This window comes from Aythya fuligula, chromosome 1, assembly GCF_009819795.1.
Source record: "Aythya fuligula isolate bAytFul2 chromosome 1, bAytFul2.pri, whole genome shotgun sequence".
In the NCBI taxonomy this organism is placed as follows: domain Eukaryota; kingdom Metazoa; phylum Chordata; class Aves; order Anseriformes; family Anatidae; genus Aythya; species Aythya fuligula.
This window is the reverse complement of record NC_045559.1, coordinates 119,629,846-119,656,419: the sequence shown is the minus strand read 5'-3', so window position 1 is coordinate 119,656,419 and position 26,574 is coordinate 119,629,846. Positions and strand designations below refer to the sequence as shown.

The window sequence follows — 26,574 nt, the reverse complement described above, 5'->3', positions numbered from 1 at the left end:
TACCCAAACAAGCAAATCGTAAACAAAAATAAAAGTGATACAGTTTAAATACACTGAGAAATTCTCCCTATTTTAACTTGGATTTCATTTAATGGGTACAATATCCAGATGTTTTAAGTGGGAAACATACTAAGCAAGGAGTAATTAGGTGTACATAATCATCAGCCAGCCCATTATAAACTCAGCCTTTAAAAACATGAGAGTAGCTCCTGCAGTGCTAATGTTTTAATATGGACATGAATGGGTCTCAGCTATGTTCTTGATGATCAGAAACAGTAGCAACCTAACTAGATATTTTAAAAATGGCAATTATTTTTTTTCCCTTTGCAACAGCCTTATAAAACGTTTTTAATAAGTATTAGATTACATATGGAATAACAAGTAGTTATTTCATTCACTTGTACCTTAACTTGATGTGAACTGTTAAGCATTTCCCATAACACAGAATCTGTACAAGGGCATACACAGAAGACAAACCATTTTATATTTATTTTGCAATGCCAACCGTGACTGGGGGTACCAGTCCAAGACCCTCAAAAATGTGTACAAAGTTAGTATTTTAACCACTGCATCACAGTTCTTATTACAATTTAAAGATGAATTCTCTTTCTCCCTTTGTATTTATATTTGTATTATGTATACTCACTTATACTAACAAATACCTTCCAAAAATAGAATTGAACTTGTTCCATACTCATTTTTTTTTCACGCTGATGTTTGGAAGTTAAAGGGTACTTAGGAAAACTGCAATTTATTCATGTATTTTAGATGCCTTAGGGATGTATATGGTCTTTTGTCCTCCCCCTTATTTCCACCCTCCCAGCATAATACTCAGAGCTGAGACAACTTCCAACCACATAGTCAGAAGCACATGTCTCCAGGTTTGGACTTCCTTCAACAATCTGCTACAGCTGGCATGGTGATGGCAATTACCCAATTACCAATTCATGAAATCCTGTGTGTGTGTTTGCTTTTTTTTTTTTTTTTCATTCTCCAAGAAGATTGTTGAATGCAGATATTAGACAAGACATTAACCAGTTACATTCACTGTCCTCAACAGTTACTTGCAACTAATTCCTTAAGAGCTTTTTTGAGCAAGTAATAAGGGGCCAACACAGCCTATTGTACAAGATGCCATTGCCTGCTTATCAGACATTTGAATCCTCAATGATACAGAGAAACTTCTAAATGGAGCCTATACCAGCTGCTCCCCTGAAGGCAATAGCAGATGCTGGCCTTGCATTCTCATTCCAACTAGTTTTCTCACAATGATCGCTGTCACGTAGATCCTTTGCTTGTTGTCAGAAAAATAAAGCCTATGTATCAGCAGCTTGCAGCATCTGCCTATGTAAGATCAGCAATCCTAGTGTTCGCAGTTCTTCTAAATGGTTGTAAAAGCTGGTTACAGTGTTCACACCCAAAAGGCAAAGGCTATTTTTATCAACTGAGCAGACTGGTGCTCCACAAGTGTTCTAAAAAAACTGTGAGTTAGAAAAGATGGGGTAATCCTTTTGATATTTTTATTTCCATTAAACGATTCTAGTAATAGTCTTCATAGTTCTTAGGGTTCAGGCAATAAAGGATGGCACCCCCAAACGAAAATATAGTTGCACCCCAAGCCAGGCCATAGCCCCAGTTGAACTCATGGTATATTTTCAAGCTGACTGTTTCAATGAACTTGATTGGGTAGAGGACTAAGCTGCACACCTGAAGAACAACTGAAAAAGAAACAAACCAAATGTCAGAAGAAGCCTTAATTCATTTCCATAAAGCCATCACATAACTTAAATTCACATTTCAAAATGCTCTTGGTGCAATTTTTGCTATTAATACTGTATACAATATGTAATATATATATATATATATAAACCTTCATTTCTTCCACAGAAAACAGAGCAGTTCTTGCATATTCCCTTGATGATGAAAAACAATATTGCTATGGTATAAAAATAATACTTCAGATGCCCAAGAAATAAACAGTGAAAGCAATCTTTTTCCAATTCTTTTTTGTCTCTCTTCTTTGTATTTTAGTCTGGTGTCATTATTCCCTCCATAACAACAAATCTAAGATCATTTGTTCCATACCTATTATAAATAAGTCAAAATAACAAGAAGCAAGAATAAATGAATATTAAGAAATAAAGCTCAGAATCAAATTATTTACTTAGCCTAATAGTAATTCATTGCAGTATGTGATCCATATTTATGTACATGGAGACTCAATGAATTACATATTTTTTATGCATTACTGTGTAATGCAATCAGAATTAATGATATTATTGCACAGAATAACTAGGAATTCATGAAGTTTGATCAATTGCTAACCTTTTCAACAGAAAATATTTCCTCACATTATGAATTTAGTGGGTGGATCAGAGATGCTTAATTTTGAAAAAACAAAACAAAACAAAAAAAAAACACTAATAACACACATCAAATCCAAGGCAGGAAAGAGCGTAAAAACCATCACTTTCTACAGTACTGTCCCCCCTAAGAGTGCCCCATTTCCCACCGTCTGATCCACAGTTCTGCAGAGGAATTCATCAAACCTGTCCTTTGTGATACACCAAAACAATACATACTGTAACCTGAAAAGGAAGGTGCAAGATGAAAAACCCCAGTTTTCACATAAACAATTCAGTCTGATCAGTGTCCATGCTCTTTTGTAATCAGGCATACTGCTAACAGTATAAGTGAGACAATAGCTTCCAGGGTAAGCAGGTGAAAGTTGCACTTAATTTGAAGACAAGAACAATAAAGATGATTTGGTGATTCTTTAGGCTTCCAGTTCTGCCATCTACAAACAAATATCATGGGAATTATACATCATAGGACCATACAAAACAACCTTTTTATCCCTCAAATGAGTCTCCCTTCCGGCATTTAGAACACTCAGGTTTTAAAGACTTCAGTCCATGACTTCCCCTATAAGCTACGAGCCTTCTAATTACAGACGGTGAGCACATCCACAAAGTTGAGCACATTCTTAAGAATTTGCAGACTTGAGACATACTCTGATCAAAGTTCAATGGTATAGTTAGTTATAATGCCATAACTACTTTAACATTGACTGCTTCATTTTTATTTATTTATTTATTTAAGACTTTACCAAGTATTGTTAAAAGAACAAACACTACTTTATATAAAAATTGTGAATTTTTATAAAGCCAAAAGTCAAAATAAAATGCCAGTGGAAAATAAGAAGTATGACTACTCTTGGCTACAGAAGCTTTTTTGAAATTACAGTGAAATAAAATAATATTGATTATATTTTCCTGCTGGTCAAACACTTTTTGCACACCCAAAACCTGTCATTTGCCTTTTCATTCCCACATGCCCTCTTCAGTGCTGTCAAATGTCATCTTTCATTAGGTGCTTAGGGACCAATGCTTTCTTGTCCTTTGGATGGGGACTGTTATGGGGAGAGGATTTCCAATGCTCATCATACACCCTCTGATATCACGGCAAAACATCCACTGGAAATTCATGCCCCCTCCCACCTCTCACATCCAGTTAGCATCTTCAACTCTTTCTTGGGACTGACAATCAAAGTAATGTTTGGATAGTGGATTTTCTGCTGTGGGTACTAAAATCCACAGGATTATTATTTTTTTTTATATTTTTTTTTTAATTCTGAAGTTATTGAAGTGTTACTTTATGTCATTTCTGTTTAATATTTTTTGTCTGCCAGCTCACAAAATACTGCACAACACTGGAGAAATTTTGGCGTGGTACACCAGGGAAAGCTTCTAGTCTTCTGAAAAGATTATGCATTCTGATTCTGTATAATGAGAACATGGTTATACCCCAAAACACCTGAACATATGCTCAACTTTCAGTCACATCTTTAAGACCATTCAAAGTCCAAAAGAATTTTTCAGATGAATAGGTGTAAGCAGGTTCTTCAGTGGCTTCCTGAACTGGAGCTGCAGAACCTCTGCTGGGTCAATACAGAAATAGCCATTGGTGTGCATGTGTCTCTATCAAGTTGCACCCAAGGAAGCTCCCTACCTTCGCTCAAATTAATACTGAATTTTAATCTATGGATTGGATATGTAAAAAAAAAAAAAAAAAAAAAAGAAAAAAGTGATTCCACTGGAACACGTGGCTAACAGAGCAACACCTACAACACAAACTGACATTTTTATAGTGAGGCATCCTGAATTTGCTACTACTGGTTCAGCTACACAATTGAAAAATTCAAAGGAAGTGCTGATATCAGCAGGCCAGCAGAAACAACCACACTACATAACAATGCTGTCACTTTGCACTATTTACAACTCCCATCATTGTTGCTCCCTGTAAAATGGAAAGGGACCAATATAGGCTAGAAACAAGTTAGTGAAGTTACAAAAAATGACCAGTATGACCCAAAAAGATGTTGAAACCAATGACTGCAAGCACTGATCCACATCCAATAAATTTAAAGAGACCTGCTCATAGGAAGTGTAGGTACTACACTTTTTCAGAAATACTAGTTCTTCCCTGTAGAAAAAGGCTGCAAAATAAATAAATAATGAATCCACCTAAAATCTCTATTCAAAAAAAAAAAAAAATAGTCAGCTCAAACTAGACTACTCATTTCAAGTTTAGACACATTTTTATGGCTAGTACACAGTACAGGACAAGTACACAGGAACAGGAATACTTTTACTTCATTTACATGAAGTGTAAGTACTCACCACATTAAACATGCAAAAATCACAACAAAACCTTTAAAACTAGAAAAACTAAATTTCAGTCATCTTTTTCCTTCATTAAAATTTTTAACTATAATAGATCTGCTGTTTAAAAAAAAAAAATCCTTAAAATTGGGCTTTTTGATTGGTGTCTCTTACGAAAATGGTGGTGCTGACTAGTTCTCTGTACCATTGCTCCTGTTCATTCACATACACTTTATTAGTAACCAATAGGTGTTGCAGTTTCAAAGACTGACATACAACAACAGTCTAGGAACTTTTTGTGCTTAATACAACCTGTGCAAGAAATTGTGAAGGAGTATGAAGAGGAGGGGGGGTGATCCATGCTAATTTTTAAAATATTGCTAGCTTAGAATATGCCACCCTACTACAGACGAAGACCAGGAATTTCAGCAGGAGGCCCAGCTGGCCAAGCAGGGAATTTTTCCAACAAATGTGTAAGAAATGAGCAAACAAACAGGAAACAAGGATAGACAATGAGAGGGAAATATAAAAATACTATTTTGGTACTTACATACAAAATCAGGAAGGCTGAAGCCCAGCTGGAGCCAAACATCAAGCTAAGAAATGGCAAAAAAAAAAAAAGTGTAATACATTTCCACAGGTGCATTAGTTGCAACATGAAGTTCAGAATATGTACTGGTCCAATGATGGGCAGAAAAGCAAGTCTAATGGCAGATGATGCAAAATGAACACTTCTCCAAGATCTCCAGGGGTCTTGGAGCCTTTGGGAAGGAGTAGGGCAGTCAGCAATGCAGAAACAAGTTAGAGACGACAAAGTTGCATCAATGTCTATCAGCATCACCTCAATCCCTTGAAACTTTATGAAGTACATCTTCTAGTACATCTAGTTCTAGGCAAGTGCAGGCTCCTGCACCTAGGGAGGAATAACCCCAAGCACTAGTACATGCTGGGGGGTGACCTGCTGGAGAACAGCTCTGAAGAGAGGGACCTGGGAATTCTGGTGGACACTGGCTGACCACGAGTCAGCAATGTGCCCTTGTGGCCAACAAGGCCAACAGTATCCTGGGGTGCATTTAGAAGAGTGTTGTTAGTAGGTCAAGAGAGGTGATCCTCCCCCTCTACTCAGCCCTGGTGAAGCCACACCTGGACTACTGTGTCCAGATCTGGGCTCCTCAGTACAAGAGGGACATAGAACTACTAGAGTGAGTCCATAGAAGGACTATGAAGATGATGAGAGGACTGGAGCACCTGTCATATGAGGACAGGCTGAAAGAACTGGGCCTGTTTAGCCTGGAAAAGAGAAGACTTAGGGGAGACCTCATCAATGTGTATAAATATCTAAAGGGAGGGTGTTGAAAGCATGGAGCCGGTCTCTTTTCAGTAGTGCCCAGCAACAGGATGAGAAGCAACGCACACAAACTGAAGCACAGGAAGTTGCAGATGAAAATGAGAGGGCATTTCTTTACTGTGAGGGTGACAGAGCACTGGAAGAGGTTGCCCAGAGAGGTTGTGGAGTCTCCTTCTCTGGAGATATTTAAAATCTGCCTGGATGCCATCCTGTGCAATGTGCTCTAGGTGATCCTGCTTGGCAGGGGAATTGGACTAGGTGATCTTCAGAGGTCCATGCCAACCTTGACCATTCTGTGATTCTTGGAGTGCACCTCTAAGCATGTGCAGAACAAGGTGGCATTCAGCAGTCAGCAGGGATTCACCAGGCAAGGGTACAGAAAGGTGCCAAAATGATTGAAGCCTACAGCAAATTGTCCTCAAGAGGAAGAAGAGGATGGTAGCTTTATTTAGATACATGAAGAGGAGGCTAAGGAGCAATTTCAGTGCAGCCTACATCTACCTGAAAATGCAGCTACAAAGATGTTGAAACAAAACTCTTTGTAATGGCAGGAAACTTAAGATGTTGTCAAGAGACAGAACTTTCAGTTTCACAGACTCAGAATGGACACATAGAAAAAAAATTTAAGGAGGCCAGTACAGCAACAGGACAATGTACTTGAATGGGTTGTACAAGCTTATCCTTTGAGATCTTTCAGACTAGTCAAGATAAAACCACAGCTGACAGACCTAAAGTTAATGATCGTCCTGCCTCAACAACCTCAACAAGGAGTTTGGACTAGATGCTAGATGACCTACAGTATCCTGTCAACTGATTTCTTTGATGCTGTTTTGTGCTCTTCTGATTTTTTTATTTTTTTTATTTTTTGTAGCTATGTGCACTTCCTCCTACCAAAGTTTGTCCTACTTTTCAGACCATTCTTACAATTCCTCAAAATTGAATTTTGTCTTCCAACACATCTGTATTTTTTCCTACCTTCATTTAACTGCAAGTTTGGTAAGTATACTTTCATTCTGTTTCACAGCATTATAAATAATGGCACAGAACTCGGGAGTTAATCCAGCAGAACTGTGCTCAGACTCCCTGTCAAAATGTAAAGATACATACATATCCTCTACATATTATCTGCTTGTCATTCTTTTACTCCCTCACCCATATTTTCACTTCACCACCATTTCCCTAGCTTACAGCACATGAACATCATGTAAAATGTGTTAAAAGCTTACTGACCTCAAAGGTTCTTCTAAGACCTAATCATAAAAGGTAATGAAATTGTTTTGACACAAGTCACCCATATGAAGTCTCATTACTTCACAGTCAGTCAAATTTGTCTTCATGGGCTGAAAAGGAAGGAAATTCTTAAGACAGTGAGAGCACAAGCTCCTCAGAAAGCACTGTTAAAACAGAGCCTGTGAAAGCAAACACATTTTAAATGACTTTTTTTTTTTTTTTCTTCAGACAATCAACAATTCTACTTTCTACTCCTAAAATTTCACCTGGTTAGCAGTCAGTTATCTGGTAACCATATTGTGAGACTCCTCACGCTGATGAGTTTATGACCTTAGACATGACACTTTGAGGATGCAGCTTTCAGAGCTGGTTTGAATCAGAAGCATTTAAATATTCCAGCAAGTATGTATGCTACTGACCCCTACTTGACAAAAAATGCTGGGAAGAGCTGTATGAGGACACCAAGTCTACCAAGCTCAATTAAGACTGATTTTTGTATCCCTTCATACAGCACACTGACACAAGTCAACGAATTAACAAGCCACTATAATGGCTAGCAGTGAGATATTTATAAACCCCAATGGATAGCTCCACACAAGTGTCCTGCAACTCTGCCTTTCTGTATGCTGTACATTTTTCCATCGCCTGAGATATTCTTGCTCCTCTCCCATTACACAGAGCTGATAGTACATATTTTGAACACACACTTCTGTTGATCACTCAATGGTTTATTCTCAGTATCCAGGTAGATATTTTTTTTGTCAATTTATCACCTCTTTCAGCCTCGGTAACTCATTCATCTTGCTCACCTACAAAATCACTAAATGAAACCTAAAGCTGAGGGGGAAAAAAAAATCAAAATGAGAAGAAAGAGAAATGCCTGGAACCAACTGCTCAGACTCTGAAGTGCCTGGAGGTCACTTTTCCATTTGGTTCTCTTTCCCACACTGTGATGTTTTCTACCCGACACCCACACAGACCATTAATATATCTAGGCAACTCATGCTGTGTCCTTCTACCACAAGGCAGCAGAGGGATGTGTTCATAATCAGTCAGGCAAAATATTTTGTGATGTCAGAAGATTCATGGGACAGGGGTTTTCTAGCCTCATGGATGTTCTGTGAAATCCACAGGTTGCATAACTTTACTGTGCTGTAACCTTAACTTTTTCCTCTTCACTGGTGGATTCTTCAAGTGATTCTCTCAAGATATGCAAGTCCATACTCATATCAAAAAGTAGCTGAAAACAAAGAAAATCCATAGGAAATGATGTCAACAATGTCAGCATCAAATCCTGAAACAATTCGCCTCAGACTTGCCAGATAACGAAGAAGAATCACAGAATCACAGAATTTCTAGGTTGGAAGAGACCTCAAGATCATCGAGTCCAACCTCTGACCTAACGCTAACAGTCCCCACTAAACCATATCCCTAAGCTCTACATCTAAACGTCTTTTAAAGACTTCCAGGGATGGTGACTACACCACTTCCCTGGGCAACCTGTTCCAATGTCTAACAACCCTTTTGGTAAAGAAGTTCTTCCTAACATCCAACCTAAAACTCCCTTGGAACAAAAAACTCCCCTGGCGCAAATGGGGCAGGCTGCCTTTGCCTCATCATCTCTTTTCCTTTTACAGGCTTCAGGCCAGGGGTATTTAAAATACATGCAAGTGTGTGCATACATACATACAGCAAAGGAAAGAGATGGACACCACTCATGAGCTACAGGATTAATACATTTTCCTTTCTGATTCAAGTAAGCATTAAACCTGATCTCCTCTCTGGTGACAGCAACAGGACACAAAAGAATGGCATGAAGCTGCATCTGGGGTTCAGGAAGTGGTTGGACAATGGTCTCAGACACATGGTCTGTATTTTTGGGTGGTTCTGTGTGGAGCTAGGAGTTGGACTCAACAATCCTTGTGGGTACCTTCCATCCAGGAATATTCTACTGTTCTAAACTGCCACCTTCCCCTCCCCTCTAAATTTTGTAATAAATAGTAGAACTAATTTTATACACAGGAGAACAGATTAAGCTTTAAACAGAACAGTAATATTTGGATTTTTTTTTTTTTATTTAAATACAAACTGCATACTGACTAAGCAATATGGCAAGATAGTAATTGCTCACACATACGCTGCCTAATTTACTAAACAATGTTATGATAAATTAAATCAAAAACCAAATAAGAAATAACTATATAAACTCAGCAATCCTTATCACTTCAAAGTTAACTGCCCAATATGATTTATAATCTCAGAATTAGTACTGATATTTAAAGTAATGGCACAAGTGCCTTTATTTATTCAGTCAACTCGGCAATACAACACATGAAACAAAAAGATGCAATTTCTGTTCATAAAATCTGATCCTTCCTTGCACTCACCTTCTCAAAGTGAATAAAATATAATCTACTTATATTTCTTGAGCAAATAAAAGCGCATCTTGAAATGCTGTGGTTCAGTCAAAGTAACATAAACAGCAGGGGGCAGCAGTAGCCTTCCCCAGAGCTTTTGATTTCTGAATCTCAGCCCTTCACGTGCTGAGTTTTGTCTTTTTGTATACTTGTACGTGGCTTTTTTTAATACATCCTGAAGACTACATTCTGTCACTCTCTTCATTAAAGGCTATCAGAAGGGGCTTAAGCTGCTAGCTCCAATGCAGATATGAGTGACAGGATGAAGACAAACTTTTCTTGGTGAATCTCAGGAGAAATAGAAACATCCATGCTGACTAAGGCCCAAAATACCAGAATGTATGAAAGGAAATGATTTGATACTGTAATTATACCGCACTGGACCAGTTTTAGGGACAATTCAGGTGCATACGTCTCCCTTAAGATTTTGTGATTGTCTATGTAAACTGTTCCATCCTGATGTTTTTAAAACCAAACAGGGACTACAGTGTGACAGCTTGTTAAATTAATAAGTGAGCAAGCTGACACAATGAAATTAATTCCTCCAGTGGCACAGGAGCATCTATAAATACCTCACAACATAATCCTATTTATTTTCACACTTGGGGCTTCAAGGTTTCACATCTGAGCATTAGTTTTCCCAGTTTAAATTGCAAAAGGAAGAACATTAAAATATCAGAAAGGTCTTTGCATGAAGAATAAAAATGGGGCCATCAAGCAGCACAAAGTAACAGACTAAAAATGGTACTTAAATGGATTTATCTTCTGTAGTTTTCCCCGCTGCATATACTTCACCAAACCTGAAGTATAAGAAGAATAAAAAATTGTTTATGAACTATAAAAGTGGAACTACAAAAATTATTAATACCTTGTAAAACTGGTATCCTGAAAAACCTCACAGGACTTAACAGTCAAGAGGTAAACCAAATGCTTCTGAATTGGTATGCAGTACAAGGAACATTTTATATCATGAAAGTAAAGCTGCCCTTATGCACTTTTCATAATGGTGCTGATAAACTGCTTACCTGCAGCAAAGAGCATGACTGCAACTGGTCTGTAGAACCGCCTCCGAGATCCCACACAGATTGAGATCAGACCAACCAGGAAAGCTATGAGAATGATGGCAGCACCACCCAACAGCAAAGCAAGAGTAGCTATCTGCCAGTCTATAGGAAAAAGAGAGAGAGAAAAAAAAATATATAACAATTCAGTTGCAATAAAACAAGCCCATACGCTCAGCAGAAACAACAGAATACGAGGAACACAGAGCCTGCATCAAGGTTTGGGTAAATACACAACTGCACTTTTTCTTTTGGATTTCTTGGATTTCTTTTTGCTAATTAGCCAAACACCTTTACACAACAAATGCGACTTAACAGTAAAGTGCAACAACCTCACACAGTTTTTCAAGGGTTAGTTGGCCTCATAGGGATTTCAGCTGAGGAAGATTGAATAATTTGGTACCTTGGCTTTGTCCAATTTAGAATGAGAAATTGAAGTTGGGCCAGGATTAGCTGGCATGTCTTAGCTGACCCCAAAAATGCTGTAAGCCTCTCACAGAACAGAGTAAAACTCAAACCTCTGCTTGAACTGATTATGGTGACATAGGAAGGGAAATACACAGAGGCTGATCATGGATACATTCCACTTGAGAGGTAACAAGCCCATGTAACAGGAATAATAAATAAATAAATTAAAAGAAGGAAATTCTCAAAGGAAGGAAAAAATACATTTTCAACACTAAAAAAAGGTGAATGTTTAGCCCTTATAAAAAATGGTAATGATGCAGGGCGAGTCAAATCTGAAGTCTGCTTTAAGGTCATCCTAATGTGTCAGTTTTTCTTTTCTTCCCCCAAAAGCAACTTCTGAATCTAGCCCAGTGTGTTTTCTAATTATTTTTATGTATACAGTTACAAACAACATCCTTGAAGTCTTAGATAATATAAAACAAAATTCATCTGCAAGCAGATGGACACCAAGGCCATACAACATCTAACTTAAAAGGTTCTGTGGGATTTAAGAAAGGCATAGGCTTCATGCCATCTCTCCATGCAAAGAGTACTTAAAACTTTGTTTCTTTGCAATCATGGACTTCAAGAAAAAGAAACTGATCACTATTTACTATTGATCACTGTTATTTTGTACTTTAAGTATCCAATGAATATCTCATTCCTTTGAATGTACTAGCACACACACGACATTCAGAATGAAATGGAAGAATGTGTTGTATAGTTCAAAGAAAATAAAAGGATTTAACAGTTTTTAGAATAAATTTTGAGATTTTAATGCTACTAAAATAAGAACAGCAACAGTAAAAATACACATTCTCTTTCTGAAAAGCAAAATTCAGTGTTTTAGACAACAACATATTTCTGGTTTCAACAGGGATCTAATCTGCTAAAGATGCCTAAAATGCAGTTGTGGGGTTTTGGAATGGGAGGTTTACAACTATAATCACAAAAAAAACCCTTCATATGTTATATGAAAAAGATGGAGAAGATGAAAACAAGAAACTGAAGATCTATAGAGGCGTTTCTTATAAAGAAAGTTGTTTTAAAGGTGTTTGTGTGTGTACACACTTATTTTAATTTTTGTTAGAAATCTAGGCATGTTGTTTACTAATACTTTAATTACTAAGTACTCAACCTTCCAAGCCCTTTTACTCCATGTTTTTGGACCAAAACCAAGGCTAGGAACAATCTTTTATTCTTCTACTTTCAGCATGCAATCTAAAAGATCAGCCTGCTGCATGTTCCTCTGGATGGAAATACAATTTTAGTTATGGATTGGAATGTTACGAGAAGTGGTTTTTAATGTTGATGTGATACTTCAAAAACACTAAGTGGTTAGTATAGTGATGATTTAGAAAGTATTCTTCCAATATCACAGTGCATTATGGATGGAAAATATAGAAATAAATAAACAGAACAGACCATTTTGGAACACTATGAAAGGAATCTTCGGACTTGAAGATTACACAGCTACAAAGACTAGACACGTAAATTCATCTTGCCCCAAAGTTAAAAGCCATAAAAAAGTGATAAAATAAATCAAAGTGCCAGATGGGAAAACTCAGAAACCACCAGTTTTGAAAGCCACTACAAATAATACAATATTAAATACTGCCTTTATATTGACCAGATACCGAAGTCTAATGCAAACAAAAGGTGTACAGCATTGGAGTAGCAAACAAATGGAAAACGATTTGAGTACACTATTGCTTTACTAAGCCATGTAGCAAGGCCACCAATCAAGTGAAAATAACAAAGGCAAAGATGATATAAGCATGAGGTTAAAATACAGCTTGGCTTCCAGGACAGAGCTATCTATGGATTTTGGAAAGGTTAAAAAATAAACAAGCTACTTTACTATAGTACCAATGTGGGAGGTATCCGTGTTGAAAAACACCTACGCTCCCAACTTAAAAAAAGAATTGACTTAATTAAACAAAGTTAGTTTCTAGAATAAGAGAGCCTACTTGTTGTTGTTGACAATAGGACCAAACTGAGGACTGAGGTTCTATATGTTCCTAAGGATTGGGTATTTAACATTGTGTTCTGTGTTCCAAAACGTCTGGAATCTTCTCCTGCCCTGCCCTGCCCTCCCCCCCCCACCTTTTTTTTTTAGTTCCAGTCTTCATTTGAGAGCATGCAACTCTAGCAACCTTTAGGTACACCTGCAACAATGACGGATTCTGTTTGAAGAACATCATGAAAGTCAGTCCAGTCAGACAGCAGACAGACATTACAGCATAAGTAATAAGGGGCTGAGTTTTTCTATATTGCCTACCATGGAAACTGTATGCTTAAATCTCCTTGTTGTCTTAGAAACACCTTAACTATCAATTTTGTAAGCCATTTGAGCTAGCAACAAAATAAATCTTATGTTGGACTAAGTAAGCAAATTTCTGCATAGGCAATGCAGAAATTATTAACAGTGATTATTTTAAGAAGAGGCCACTGGATTTGTTTTATATGAGAGAAAAGAAACATCCAAGAAAACTGAATAACTACTCCTGAAAGAAGAATCCCCTGTAAGTTAAGATAGCTACAACATAACCACATGTAACAAATGCTTTTCTACAGTAACGAGGTGTAGTTCCCTCAGACTACCCAGATGTGATTTATAACACACAGCATCAAAATGGGAACAGCAGATTTCTCCTTTACATAGTGTTACTGGTACACAGAACATAAACATCATCAGTACACTTTGGTGATATCCAAAATATGCTTGCACCATATCTATACATGAGACAATCTTGTAAATGAGTTACTATACTCATTTCAGGAGACTCAGCAATTCAGGGAGACTGTGCAGAGATAAAAACATGCATGAACATGAGCAAAATGGGACTTTGGAGAAGATCTTTTTAAGTTTTCAGGATTCTAAATATGCGTTTACACGTAAGAATGCACATAAATATTTTTCACTGTACATCAGCACAGTTTATTTACATTATACAACAACTATTTAAGAAAAATGTTAAGAACCAGTAAAAACTCCACTCCCGCAAATCCTTAAAAACTTTCAGATTTTAAAAGGTGCTGCCGTCTCACAGGTATGCTGAAATTAAGTTCATTTGTTGTTTTATACCTGCAGAGACAACAGAAAACCTAACTTTTTCCAATTTTCATTATTTTACCAATCTGAACAACAGGAATGAATACATTTTTGGACAATCGCTGAGTAATTCAAGACAGATTTCTTAATAAAACTTCCATTTAATTTGTACTGCATTTAGTTCTGTAAATCCAAAAAGTTTTTTTACTGAACATGAACCATTGTTTACGTCTATTCCATGGTAAATCTATACCTCAGTTCTGATAGTGATGATAACTTTTGCATCATTTTTATTATAATAATCTGCCTGTTAGTTTAGGGATGCAGATTTCAATATTTGCAAATGTATGCAAATTTGAACCCAGGTTCTTCAAACATATTTTCAAAGCATATTGTATAAAATTCATAAAAGTCATCACTTTGAGTAAAATAAAAGATATGACGTTTCTTTTCAAGTAATTGTTCACAGATAATTCAGTGCCTTTTTGCAAGGACAGACTGATTGCATTGCTCTTTGGAAATTATACCAGATTCTTAATAATATGGAAGCACAATGTTAATTGCACACTGAAAGGTGTGACTCTCCTACCTTCTTGCCCCCTAATGAAATGACCTAAGGCTTATATTCATTGGCTGTATATTCATTTATAATTAGAAGCACCTCCATTTGCTTTATTTCTTGGACAAAATAATGCTTCAATACCAAATTAAATTCAGGAAAAGCTTTAAAAGAATTATTAAAAATATAAAAGTTCTGCAATATTTATTTTAATAGATAGGCCATTTTTTAATGTGAGAAAGAACAATGCAAATGGCTAGCACTGTCATTTTTCCACATTTTCGGCAAGTTCCCCAAAAATTAAATATTCTCTCTATATGGTATTGTCTAGTAAAAAAAGCTGTGGAAGTAAAAGCATATTGTTGGAATATGTGAAGTATTTGTACATATGTTTCTTTCAGGCAACAAAAGCAAACTGAATACATCTCTTAAGAAGCAATCAAGTACTCCTTTCTTTCATACAATGGTTCTATGAGGAGTCCTCTCCTCACAGAGGCTAAAGAAATGCATGCATCTGTTACAAGCTGAAGGTAATGACCTTCTAGCACTAAACAAAACACCACTGAGGAAAACAAAAACAAAATAACTTATAACACTCTAATGCAAGTTTTTCTGATTAATTGCAAAGCCTCCACTTACTTGCTGTCAGCCAACAAATATTCCTAGAAATTGTAATATAGCATTTAAATTCAGGAGTATTGAATTTCAAAGAGTGCGTCAAGTAAAGCATAGAAAGTTGAAGCACCCGCACATAAGGAATTAAATATAACCTACTTAATGTCATAACAATCAACTAAGATAAATAAGGCTGCTACAGATATTCCTAATTGTTTCACATTAAAAATTATTTTTAATGTTATCAACAGTCATCAATTTAGCCATCCAACAACCATGTTTTAAAAATAACAACAATATAAAAAGACAAAAATAGAATCTGTTTTCTAAAAGTATATTTGTCACATGATAGTGCTCTTTTTTTCAGCATTATCAGGTGCATGGATTTCTGTGGAAGGTCAAACTATGGAATTCAGTGGAAATACTGAAGGAAAACAACTGTTGCATTCACCTTTAAGATCTGTGTGTGCAATAATTTTATGTACAAAGTCAGTTTTTTGGAATCTTGCCTGAGATGAAACAACTTTTTTGTTTGTTTGTTTGTTTGTTTTTAAGTTGCTCAGAGGAATTTTGCTTTTACCTTCTAAGTTCAAAACAAAACAAAATATTTGGCTGTGTGGATGAAGGACAAAATGGTTAAACTTGGGAAGTCCAGCATTTATAAGTTATTTGGTTTCTATTCCTCCTTTCTTTTACAGTCAGCACAAGTACAGTCTCTTGAGACTGTGTAGTCTACACTTCTGCACACTACAAAGAGAAGCTTTTTCTGGCAAGATCCATTCCAAATTTCCATTAAGTTCCTCTAGCCACAACCTTTCACAGTGGAACCTTGTACAAAATAGTAATAACTAAATATTTTGTGCTCCTTGTCAGTTCATACAGCATACTTATTACTGCTAGTTGTTGTACAGATACACTCTGGATTCTGCACTTTCTTTTATGGATTCAGATTTTTCTAAAGTATGAAAATTGCTTGTGTGTGCGGATCTTCAAGTCACTTCATCACTTAATAAGTGTTAGCCATAGCTGTGGGAACCAGACAGCAGTGGCTGGGAGCATCATTTTCTTAAGACAAAACTCAGATACTCCATCAAGGCATTCTTCTAGTTGTGACTTCAGTGTGAACTTGAACATGAGATATAATAAAGGGAGGTCTCAGCTGTAAAAATAATCTGTTCAGAGAAGAGACAAAGCATTTTTATGCTTCTTTTGCAACAGGAGATTTATTTATTGTGCTAATATGTCAGAACTTGGTCGTCTTCTACACACAAAGCCGTTGATACCAGGAGTCTTGCACAACACAGGTGGGCTTCACAGTGAGGTTTTTATGTGCTAATTCATCAGAATTTTGGCAATGTCCAAACAGAAATTTGAGCATTTTAAGCTGAGTGTCAAAATCCTTAAGTGCCTCCTAAGGATAATTCAGAGGTTCCACATAAGGCATCAGTCACTTTCAATTTACTATACAAGAAGCTCACAGGATGGTTTAGTGCTCCTAATACTGAGTGGAAAGTCATTTAGAGCCAGACAAAGAAAAAAAAAAAAAATGCACAGAGATGTATCCAAAAAACACCTAAGTGGAGCAAAATCAAGGATACCCGTGTCTTGCTGAGACATGGAATGCCAATGTCTAATGATAGCAGCTGACTAAGGAAATAGAAAAGGCATATGCCTCCTTAATTGCAATATATTAGACAACTTCTCAGAAACTGTAAGATCTTTGCTTCTCATCTCCAGACCTGAAACTCTGCTTCCATTTCCAAAAGAATATAACCACTGGGTATGACTGATACCACTCTCTTCCATCTGGTAGACTGAAGCCATAGAAATATAAGAAAGATCCACAGAGCACGTAAACAAATAGATATGATGGAATACAAATCTGAGTTTTGCTTTCAAGTCACTCTTACCTACATGGTCTGTTCTGACTTTCCACCAACGAACAAAAGTGCCTCAACATTACTGGGAGGCAGCCCGAGTTCAGTTTCTCCTAGCTTGGAAGGAGAAGTCATTAGCAGTCATTTACAATGTTGCATCTCTCTCACTCAGACTTGTTCTTGCTTTACTCTCCTCCAGAGCAACATATCTTTTATCAGAGCAGAAGACACTAGCTCTGTTCCAAGTTAGGTAACAGCTGTTTGGAAGGACTCTCTATCATCTTAATTCCTCAGCCTGGGAAGAACTTGCTTGCTAGATCCGAGGACTAATTAGGCAGCCATTGTACAGATGCAGGCAACGCTACAGGAAGTGTTTTAAATCAAATGCCACTGCCCACGTGGATTTGTTGGGGAATAATGGTAGCAGATCAGGCACATCTTCATTCACCTTTCAATGGCAAGCAGAGCTCTTGGTGTCTTCCACCTAAGGATGCTGTTGAGAAGGCTGGGTAAAATATGGTTCCCAGAGAAGTCAGCAGCATGCAAAGCAGATACAGTTGTAGTTTCTCAGGATGATTTCAGCAGCCTGGCATAAGATATGCAGTGCATTAATCTGTCTGATGTTTCTGTTTCAGCTGCTGTATTAGGCAGACTATGATGGCCCTGAGACTACTGGATTCAAACTTTGTGTGCTTCAAAAGCAGTGCAAGTTTTATCCTTATTCTCTACAGGAGATCAAACCAAACAACAAAAACAATAAAAATATGGTAACCATCTCTGCTGCTGCTGTTGTGCAAAGGAGACAGATTTTGCAAGACAAGATGGTCTAATGCCTGGGGGGTTACAGATGTATGAGCAACTTGAAACATAACAGGTGCTTGCTCCTCCGCCCACTGACACACATCTCTCCTGAAGATTAAAGCTTGTATTCCTTATTTATAGAAAATACACACTTTGGGAGGTTTTAGTATAACTCCTCTTTTTCTAAGTCATGGCCTGCCTGCACTTTTAAAATCACTGAGTAAAATCCTTTAAATGAAGCACCTCTTCAGATAGAGCCAAGTGCTGCCATTATACAGATCTTTATTTTATTATTTAAAGGCAACGTGCATTGCACATCACTTCTGACAACCGATGACTTCAAAATAAGCGCAGCATTACAGAAAATCAAGAATCTATAATTCATTCATAGAATAATACGTGTACTCAGGCACTTCTTCCATTGGCTATGTGGCATTACTCTGAGATTAGCTTGCTACTACACCATTTGAATTATCAGATATTCTTTCATTCAATAAAAAAATGAAACACCCACCTACAACTCCAAGAACATCAGAAAACCCTGGAAATCTTACAATTGTGTCATTAGGTGAAAAGTGTGGGAGATGTGTTATACAAGCTTTTCAAGAAAAGCTCACCTTTTCTGACTTCACCCATATATATTTCAGTAATCTGAAGAAGGAATAAGTGCACTTCATGTTGTAACAGAAGTGTAATTATTTCCTACAGTTACCAATGCTCTTCAAGCAAACTGGCTATCTTTTGCAGTTTTCAAAACTCATTCCACTGTTCCTTGCAGAAAACAGTTAGTATTTAGAATAGTTCTAATAGTACTTTCCAACAAAATGATGGCATTTATATTATAGAACTGGAACAACTGAAAACCCATAAAGCAATACAGCTGGATAGACTTTACCTTCTACAGCTTGCTGTATTGAATATTACGTAGTTATCCCTGGACAAAAATCAGTAACAGAGGCAAGGTTACTCTATACTTGATTCTAAATATAAAGTCTCATCAAATATTTAAACCACTTACGATCTCCCTAACATAAGGAACATCTTTTAACTTACTGGTGCAAGGGTTCTTTATTAAATAAAGAGCAACAGGATAAGTTACTAATTTTGAAATTGCAATGAACAACAGCAGTAACAGATAAAGAGTGTTATCAGTCATAAAGAGTATGGTGCTCTCTGATCAGATAAACTCACACAAACTTCACACTTTATACAATTCATGTGTCTAAGTGTCTAAGAGACACTTTCATGTGTCTCTTAGCTGGCTGGAGAAGGATGGCTGAAATGGTAGCTTGCCATCAAACTAAAAGGTCTAGACTACTATGCAGAAGTCTTAGATGTGTTATGCCTTGGGTAGCCTGAGACTAAAATAAGCGCTCCACTTATAAACGAGGAGAGAATAACTTAAAATTTTCTATTTGGGCTAAAGGGAGAGGTAATTCACAAATTCAAGACATTCTGAACACATTCAAGAAGTCAGGTAAACATAAGGCATAAACAGAGTATCAGTGACCACAGAGTCACAGAAAAAACGTGGTTAGAAAAGACCTCTGGAGATCTTGTCACCCAGCTCCCTGTGGAAAGAAGGACTAGCCTCCAAGTCAGACCCAACTTCAAAGCTAGATAAGCTTGTTCAGGGTCTTAGGTGGTGAGTTTGAAGTAGTATAGCTTTTGATTTTATATCCACCTTCAGATAAAGTGTTGTGGATGATTATTAAAGAGAGTAATATGGAAAGTGCCAGACTACAGTTTTTAAAAATAAATTGAATGTTTTATTAATTCATCCGTACATTGCATGTGCTACTTTCTTCAGACTTAGTTAAATCACATCTGTTTCTCTTATTTTATACCAAACTATCAGCCTTGCTAAGGTTTTTACAAATGTGTCAACATCAACTCAGAGCAACGATCCACATCTTCTAATGAGGAAGCTGCTTTTGAGCTAGAAATTTCCCCTTGGAACAACTGCTTAGATTCAAAACAAGCAGATACCATCCAAGACCATTGAGCCATGTTAATTCAGATATCTGCATCTAATGTATAATTAAGGTTAAAGCTCTTCAAGTGCTACCAATGAGCAGCCTTTTATTTTATTTTTTTCCTTTCAAGAACAAATTAGAACAGAATTATAAGCACAAAACTAGATTCAAGTCATTTTACTGTTTTATGATGTAACTTAAGCCTACATTTATGGTTTGACTTTTTTAAACCACTAGGCTTCAATATGTACAGAGGTCCTTTTGCATTTATTTCCTTGAGATCATTTTGCTTTTCAAACATTCATGGGTAGTTTTTGGAGAATACAGTAATCATAAGGAAAATGAGTTTTCATAAACAAATACATAGGTTGTTAAGTAACAAAGTCATGTCTCTCATCCATCAGGATAGTTTCATACTGGTTAATAGCATTCATTCAAATATATTTTTATATGTGCTATTTTCACAATAAACTGAAATGCTCCAAAAGGAGCCATTATTTTCTAGGAATAGTGTGCGCGTGCGTGTGTGTGTATATATATATTTACATATAAAATGTAAAATACATGATGTTTACCTGACAGACCAGATTCTATGGAACCATTCCACATCATATTTATGTATCTTTGATTTAGAAAACTATAATGCCTGCAATGAACTGCATAAATTCAAATATAATATTATTAATTCTGAAAACATAAGGCAACTACCTGTAAAGGTATAAACATCATGCAGTTATACATAAGGCATATTTAATTTTAGGCAGATACTGAGACAGAAATAAATATTCATACATAACTCTTAACTCCTGATAAATCTGCAAATCAGACTTAATACACTTCAAATGAGGTCTAAAGAAAATTTTGTTTAACAACACCAAAGAGAGATTCCAAACCCTGTAAGTTTTCAGTTTAGCATGTGGATTTAAAATACAGCAGACTTAAAAGACAACTTGTGCACAAGGCAATTTAAGCTTTGATCATAGAAAATAATTTTGTGCCTAGACAGCTGGTGAAACTGTAAAACAGCATTGCTGGACTTTATCACAAAGATCTCCACACTGGCAACTTTGTTAAATTTTCAGCTCCTGAAATTGTTATTAGTGGGAATTTTAGAATTTCATACAGGGGAGAGGAATATGCATGAATATATTTATATTTCTTGAAATTACAGAAAAAAATGAAAAGGTGATTTATGTAAAGACTGAAAAAGAAAAAAAAAAAAAAAAAAAGCAAATTAAGAAGAGCTCTTTTAAGAAGAGCTCCAACACAATATCTTGAGGTGTTTTTTTTTTTTTTTTTTTTTTTAATTAATTTGCCTAATTCAGATACTTGAACTCACAATACTGTGCAGTACTTACACAACTTTAAAAGCAGTATGAGAGCAAAGGATTGCTTGCAAGCTGTAGAAAAAGGCCTCAAAACAGTAAATGAATGCAAGCAAAAATACATCCCAAGCATTAGCACTACTCAAGGAAAACACAACTATTTTCTGCTATAACAGCCAATGTAATCATGTTCTGTACATTTCCTTCTGTTCAAACACTACCAAGTTGCCCTTTTGACAGCAGTCAGGGGTCCTACATCTAATTACAACAAAGGTTTTTAATTAAACCTTGAATATGCTTTAACAGCTTCTAGCATGAGCTTGCCCTTGATGGTGCCACTTGAGGTACTCTCCTTCAAGGGATGATGAAGTAAATCTCTTAAAACCATGGGTGAAGATGCCTTTTTCTTGTGTATACTACTGCTTTTCACAGCTAGCTAGCTACAAAGCTGCTTGCATTGGTATCAAGCTAAAAGAGCTTTCCCTGTGGGAGCTCTCCACTATCTCCAAAATATACCGCTTGCTATATTCTTGATGTAGGAGGAAAGTGTACTTAAAATATTAAGGAAGCACACAAAATGGTCTCGAATATGAGCCCAGTCCAACTGGATGAACTTACTGGGAGCCCTTCCACTGACTTTAGTAGGAATTATAATGCACTAGCAGAATGTGAAGGCATACAGTAGTGTCTCATATTTCAGGTCTCCTCAGAGTGCAGAATTGTGTGCCAAACATGAGGAAAATTAATCCCCCCCCCCCCCCAGTCACCTCAAATAAAACAATCATTCCCTTCTTCCCTAGTAGCGTGTGAAACCTGGCTCCACTAGACTAGAAAGTATCTAAGGAAAATAAGTAAAGCTCATTCAATGAACTTGAATAAAACTGAGCAGGCAGGAATCTTCACACAGTATACAAGAAAGCTACAGGAGAGGGCAAATTTTCAATAAACAGAAATATTTTATTTCTATCCATCCACACTGATTCATCTTCCATCTTTCCATAAACAAATAGGTAACTAATAAAGCAACGAGATAAATTATTTGCCTTACATGTTGTTCCATAAACTGTCCTGCTTCTCTTAATGTCCCACTGTGTGCGTGCATGTGTGTATGCACATGCGTGGTGGGGCACAGGTTGAGGGGGGAGCCCAATGAAGTGTGTGTGGGGCAGGGAGATTTGAAGCAGGTTCTCATTCAAGCCAGCTAAAAGGTCCTTCTGCAATCAAGGGGATACTATTTCAGGAGACAGAGAGAAGGGGCAAAGGATTCACGTTGCTAAGGAGACAGTAGAAGCTGACATTCCTACATAAATTTCCATTTATACCAGGGAAGGAAAAGAAAGCTCCCTGAAGTTTGTGTACCCGGGTAACTGATTGAAACTGACGGTTCTTTACAATTCGGTTTGAGGATGTATGATTTAAAACAAAATCCAAAACAACATTCGAAACCTCAAATATTACTCCACACAAGTATAGAAAGACAAGAACAGGAGCAAAGGAACCCGTGTAATTTCTACTCAAAGATCAGCAATTTCCTAGAACCTGTAAGAGGATTTCAGAGAAGCCAGAAAAAGAAAAGCCATCTAGAACATACAGACAGTCCCTTACCCCTTTCCCAAAACAAGCATTTCATCCCTGCATGATTTACCAGAAGCTAGAGAGCACAGTGATCCAAACGGATGATATACCAACGCAAGCATGTGTGGGGGGAGCATGGGGGTGGAAATGAGGGGCAGAGGGGAAGAAAAGAGGCCAGCTTTGTTTGTAAATGTTTCTGCTGGGATTCCTGATACTGGAATCAGCATAAAGTAAATAAAACAACACATAAAACTAGAAACGATTATCGAACTACAAAAGAATTTACTGAAAAAATATTCAACAGGCGGCAGCTTGTTTGTATCACTCACAACCAGCTGAGTGGGTTTTTTTTAGTACCCCAAGCAACAGTGAAATGGCATTAGAAATAAATAAATACTATGACCAAAGACACAGAAACCTGAAGAACAAAAGAACATCAAGAAGTCAAAATGTGGCAAGAAGGAAAAATAGTATGAAAGACAACGGGAGCAATAGCAGTACATGATAGAAAAAGGTATACACAAGTACACCAAGAGGGATGGAGAAAGCTAGAATCCAGATGTCTTCATGTGGGACAAAATAGCATTTTATTTATTTATTTATTAGGATTAGGAAGCCTCAGCTTTCCATGCCTGGTGACTTCTGGGGATGGGGACGTAATGATAAGATCCTTGATCCTCAACAGCTTCTCCTTACACGATAACAACGGCCACAAAGAAAAATAATCAAAAGTAGGCTAAAGTCGGGATCTTTTGTGAAAGCAGTCAAGCAGAGATAAGGAATCAGTCACCTCTTTCACTTACAGAAGCTATCCTTAAGCCTCTCCTGCATCTTAGACCGTCACGCGGGGAGGGGAAATAGCAGACGGTTGACTCCCGAAGCCCTCCCCAGAGCTTTATTTCCAGAAATCCCTGCCCTCGCCTTCGCTCGCAAGGCGGAGGAAGAGGGGCTGGAGCAGGGCGGCACGGGCGGGCGCCCCGCTGCACCAAGGCGGGTGGGGACGACGGGCGGAGAGGCGAGCCCCGGCCCCGGGAAGGCAGAGGGGAGGCTGCAGAGGCCGAGCACGGGGCGGAGAGGGGCCGGGAAGGGCGTTCAGGGCAGGCGGCCAAGAGGCGCCCGCACTTTTCCCGACGGCGGTGGCCGGAGCGGGGAGCAGGGCTGGAAGTGGGGAGGCAGCGGGCGAAGCGGGGAAGTCGGGTAGAAGAGGGGGCAGCGGAGCAGAGCCTCGGGCACCGCTCCCATACGGGAGGACTGTCCCCAAGAGCAAGGACCCTGTCCCGAGCCGCTCGCAAACCCAGGCGACCGAGGAGAGCCGGCTTTGGGATGGCGGGGGCACGCCGGCGGGGCAGCCCGGGCGGCCGCGGTGGAGCCGGGAGAGCGGGAGGCGGCTCAGGGACAGGGGGGACAAGGCGGAGGGGCAGGGGGAGCGGGGGCAACCGTATCTTACCGCTGTGCAACGTCGACTCGCAGAGCCAGCTGTCCAAGTTTCCGGGCTTGCGGCAGGACTCCCACAGAGACAGGTAGTACTGGTGGTCCGCCGTCACCCAGGCGGGGCTCAGCACGGCCCCCAGGTCCAGGCACAGCGCCAGGAAGATGCACACCAGCCCCACCAGCTTCAGCGGGGTCAGCACCGAGACGCGCACCTCCTCCATGCCGCTGCCGGACGAAGCCATAGGGACCAGGGGGAAGGAGGAGGAGGAAGATGAGGAGGAGGAGAAGGATGCGCTGCCGCCAGCCCCGAGGGGAACAGGAGCGAAAGCCCGGCTCCCAACAGGAGAAGCTGGGGGCGGGAGGAGCAGCGAAACCAGCGCTGACTAACGGCGGGGAGAGGCTTTCGCAGGCAGCACAGCTCCCTCCCTCCTCCGCCGCGCTCCCGCCCCGGTGTATCAGGTGCAGCAGCTCCCCCTGTCGCGCTCGGCTCGGCTCGGCCCGGCCCGGCCCGGCCCGACCCCGCCGCGCTCCTCCCCCGGCCCGCCCCCCGCCTGGGGCGGTGCCCGGCCCCGCACGGCCCGGTATGGACCCTTATGGCCCCGCTCGGGGCGAAGTTTGGGGAAGTTTCCCCGCTCAGCTCGGGCAGAAATGCGTGGAAGCGGCGGGTGCGGGTGCGGCCGGGGCTGGGTGCTCCGCGGCAAAGCGCCATGGAGCGGGGAACCGGGAGAAAAGAAAAGCCATCTCGGGTTGGGGATTAGCAGTGGCTGACCTTGACTCCTTTTCTCCAATGACCTTTAAATCACAAGTCTTCAGTATAAGGTTAAAAAAGAAAAAAATCAAGGTTTCGTTGTTCACGCACGGGCGTACTGGTAATTCCCTTCTCTCTCTCCCATCAGCTGCCTTTCTGAACCCAAATTAAATCTCAAGAAAGGATAGGTACTTTGACCAGCTTCCATTTCATCTCTGTTTATTTTGCTTAATTAGTATTACAGTACTGAGAATGTCAAGGGTGCATATTTTGTCTAGTTATTAAACATTGTCTGCCTCACAAGACAAAAAAACACATACAGGGATATCGTATAACATCCATTAAGGACTATTAAAAAAGAAAAAGAAAGAAAAAGATTCAACCTTTAGATTTGAAAGGGAACACAGTGACTGAGATTTGAGGCAGAACTATAAAAATACGAAGGGAGAAATCAAGCCCCAAAAGCCATTGTCAGGTGTAGAAGCAGGAGAAAACCCTGCTCCATAAGTCTTTCTTCTAGCTATGGGAATATTCTCAGTAATTTCAGAAGGTGCATGAGTAAATCCTAACGATTTAGCCAAATTCCTCACTCTATTTCACTGTTTGTAGTCCTTTAAGGCAGAAACAGAAAGAAAGAAAGAATATTATTCATATTGCAGGCTCCTTGGAGCACGAACAGCTTTACTCTTACAGCAGTTTACAGGAGTGTTTGAGGTGTAGTTTTGACTTCTCAGTGACATTGCATTGGATTACACATTTTGCAACAATTTCTCCTTTTCATAAGCATTTAGGTGCCTCCTCTGTTAGAAACACAACCACCAAAGCTCACTGCCCTGATACCATAGTAGGTGTATCAGGACGCATATACAATGTAATGTTAGCAGAAGTTTTCTTAGCAGGTGTATTCAAAGGGCTATAAGCCATAAATATTTGTGAAGCTGCTAATGCCAGTCTGTCATTAATCCTGAAGAAGAAATGCATTTCCTTGACCTGCTACTGCTAACGTTTTAAAAGAAGTTTTTTGTTGTTGTTTTTTTGTTTGTGTTTTTTTTTTTTTGATATTTTTTAATGTCTGATATAATTTGAGTAAGTATATACCAGAAGCAAGTATGTTAACTAATTGGTTTGTCTGAGTCATGTTTCCATTACCTCTCAATTGTAAAATGATAATTATTGGAAGAACATAGCAAATAAAATATAAAATATTTTATAAAATATTTTTATAAATATATATATATAATAAAATATATATAAAATAAACAATGAGAAAGGCTTTAAAAATTGATAAATAGTGTAGTTTTGCCAAGCTAAGCACACTATCTCAAAACGGTATGAAATGCAGAATCATGGTTCTGTTCCAGTATTTCATAAAAAGAAGGAGAAAATACCAACAGTTGAAACATATGAAAACTTGGGAAATTATGTACTGAAATAGCACTGGTATC

General features: G+C 38.5%; 1 protein-coding gene across 1 annotated transcript; it reads right to left on the bottom strand.

Moving 5' to 3' along the window:
• Positions 1 to 461: 461 nt before the first annotated feature.
• Positions 462 to 24,832, bottom strand: TMEM47 (transmembrane protein 47). Its single transcript, XM_032187411.1, has 3 exons — positions 24,398 to 24,832; positions 10,685 to 10,825; positions 462 to 1,718 (listed from the first exon to the last, which is right to left on the bottom strand). Exons 1-3 carry the CDS (start codon positions 24,621 to 24,623, stop codon positions 1,540 to 1,542), a joined length of 546 nt encoding a protein of 181 aa, XP_032043302.1. The 5' UTR covers positions 24,624 to 24,832; the 3' UTR covers positions 462 to 1,539.
• Positions 24,833 to 26,574: the final 1,742 nt, after the last annotated feature.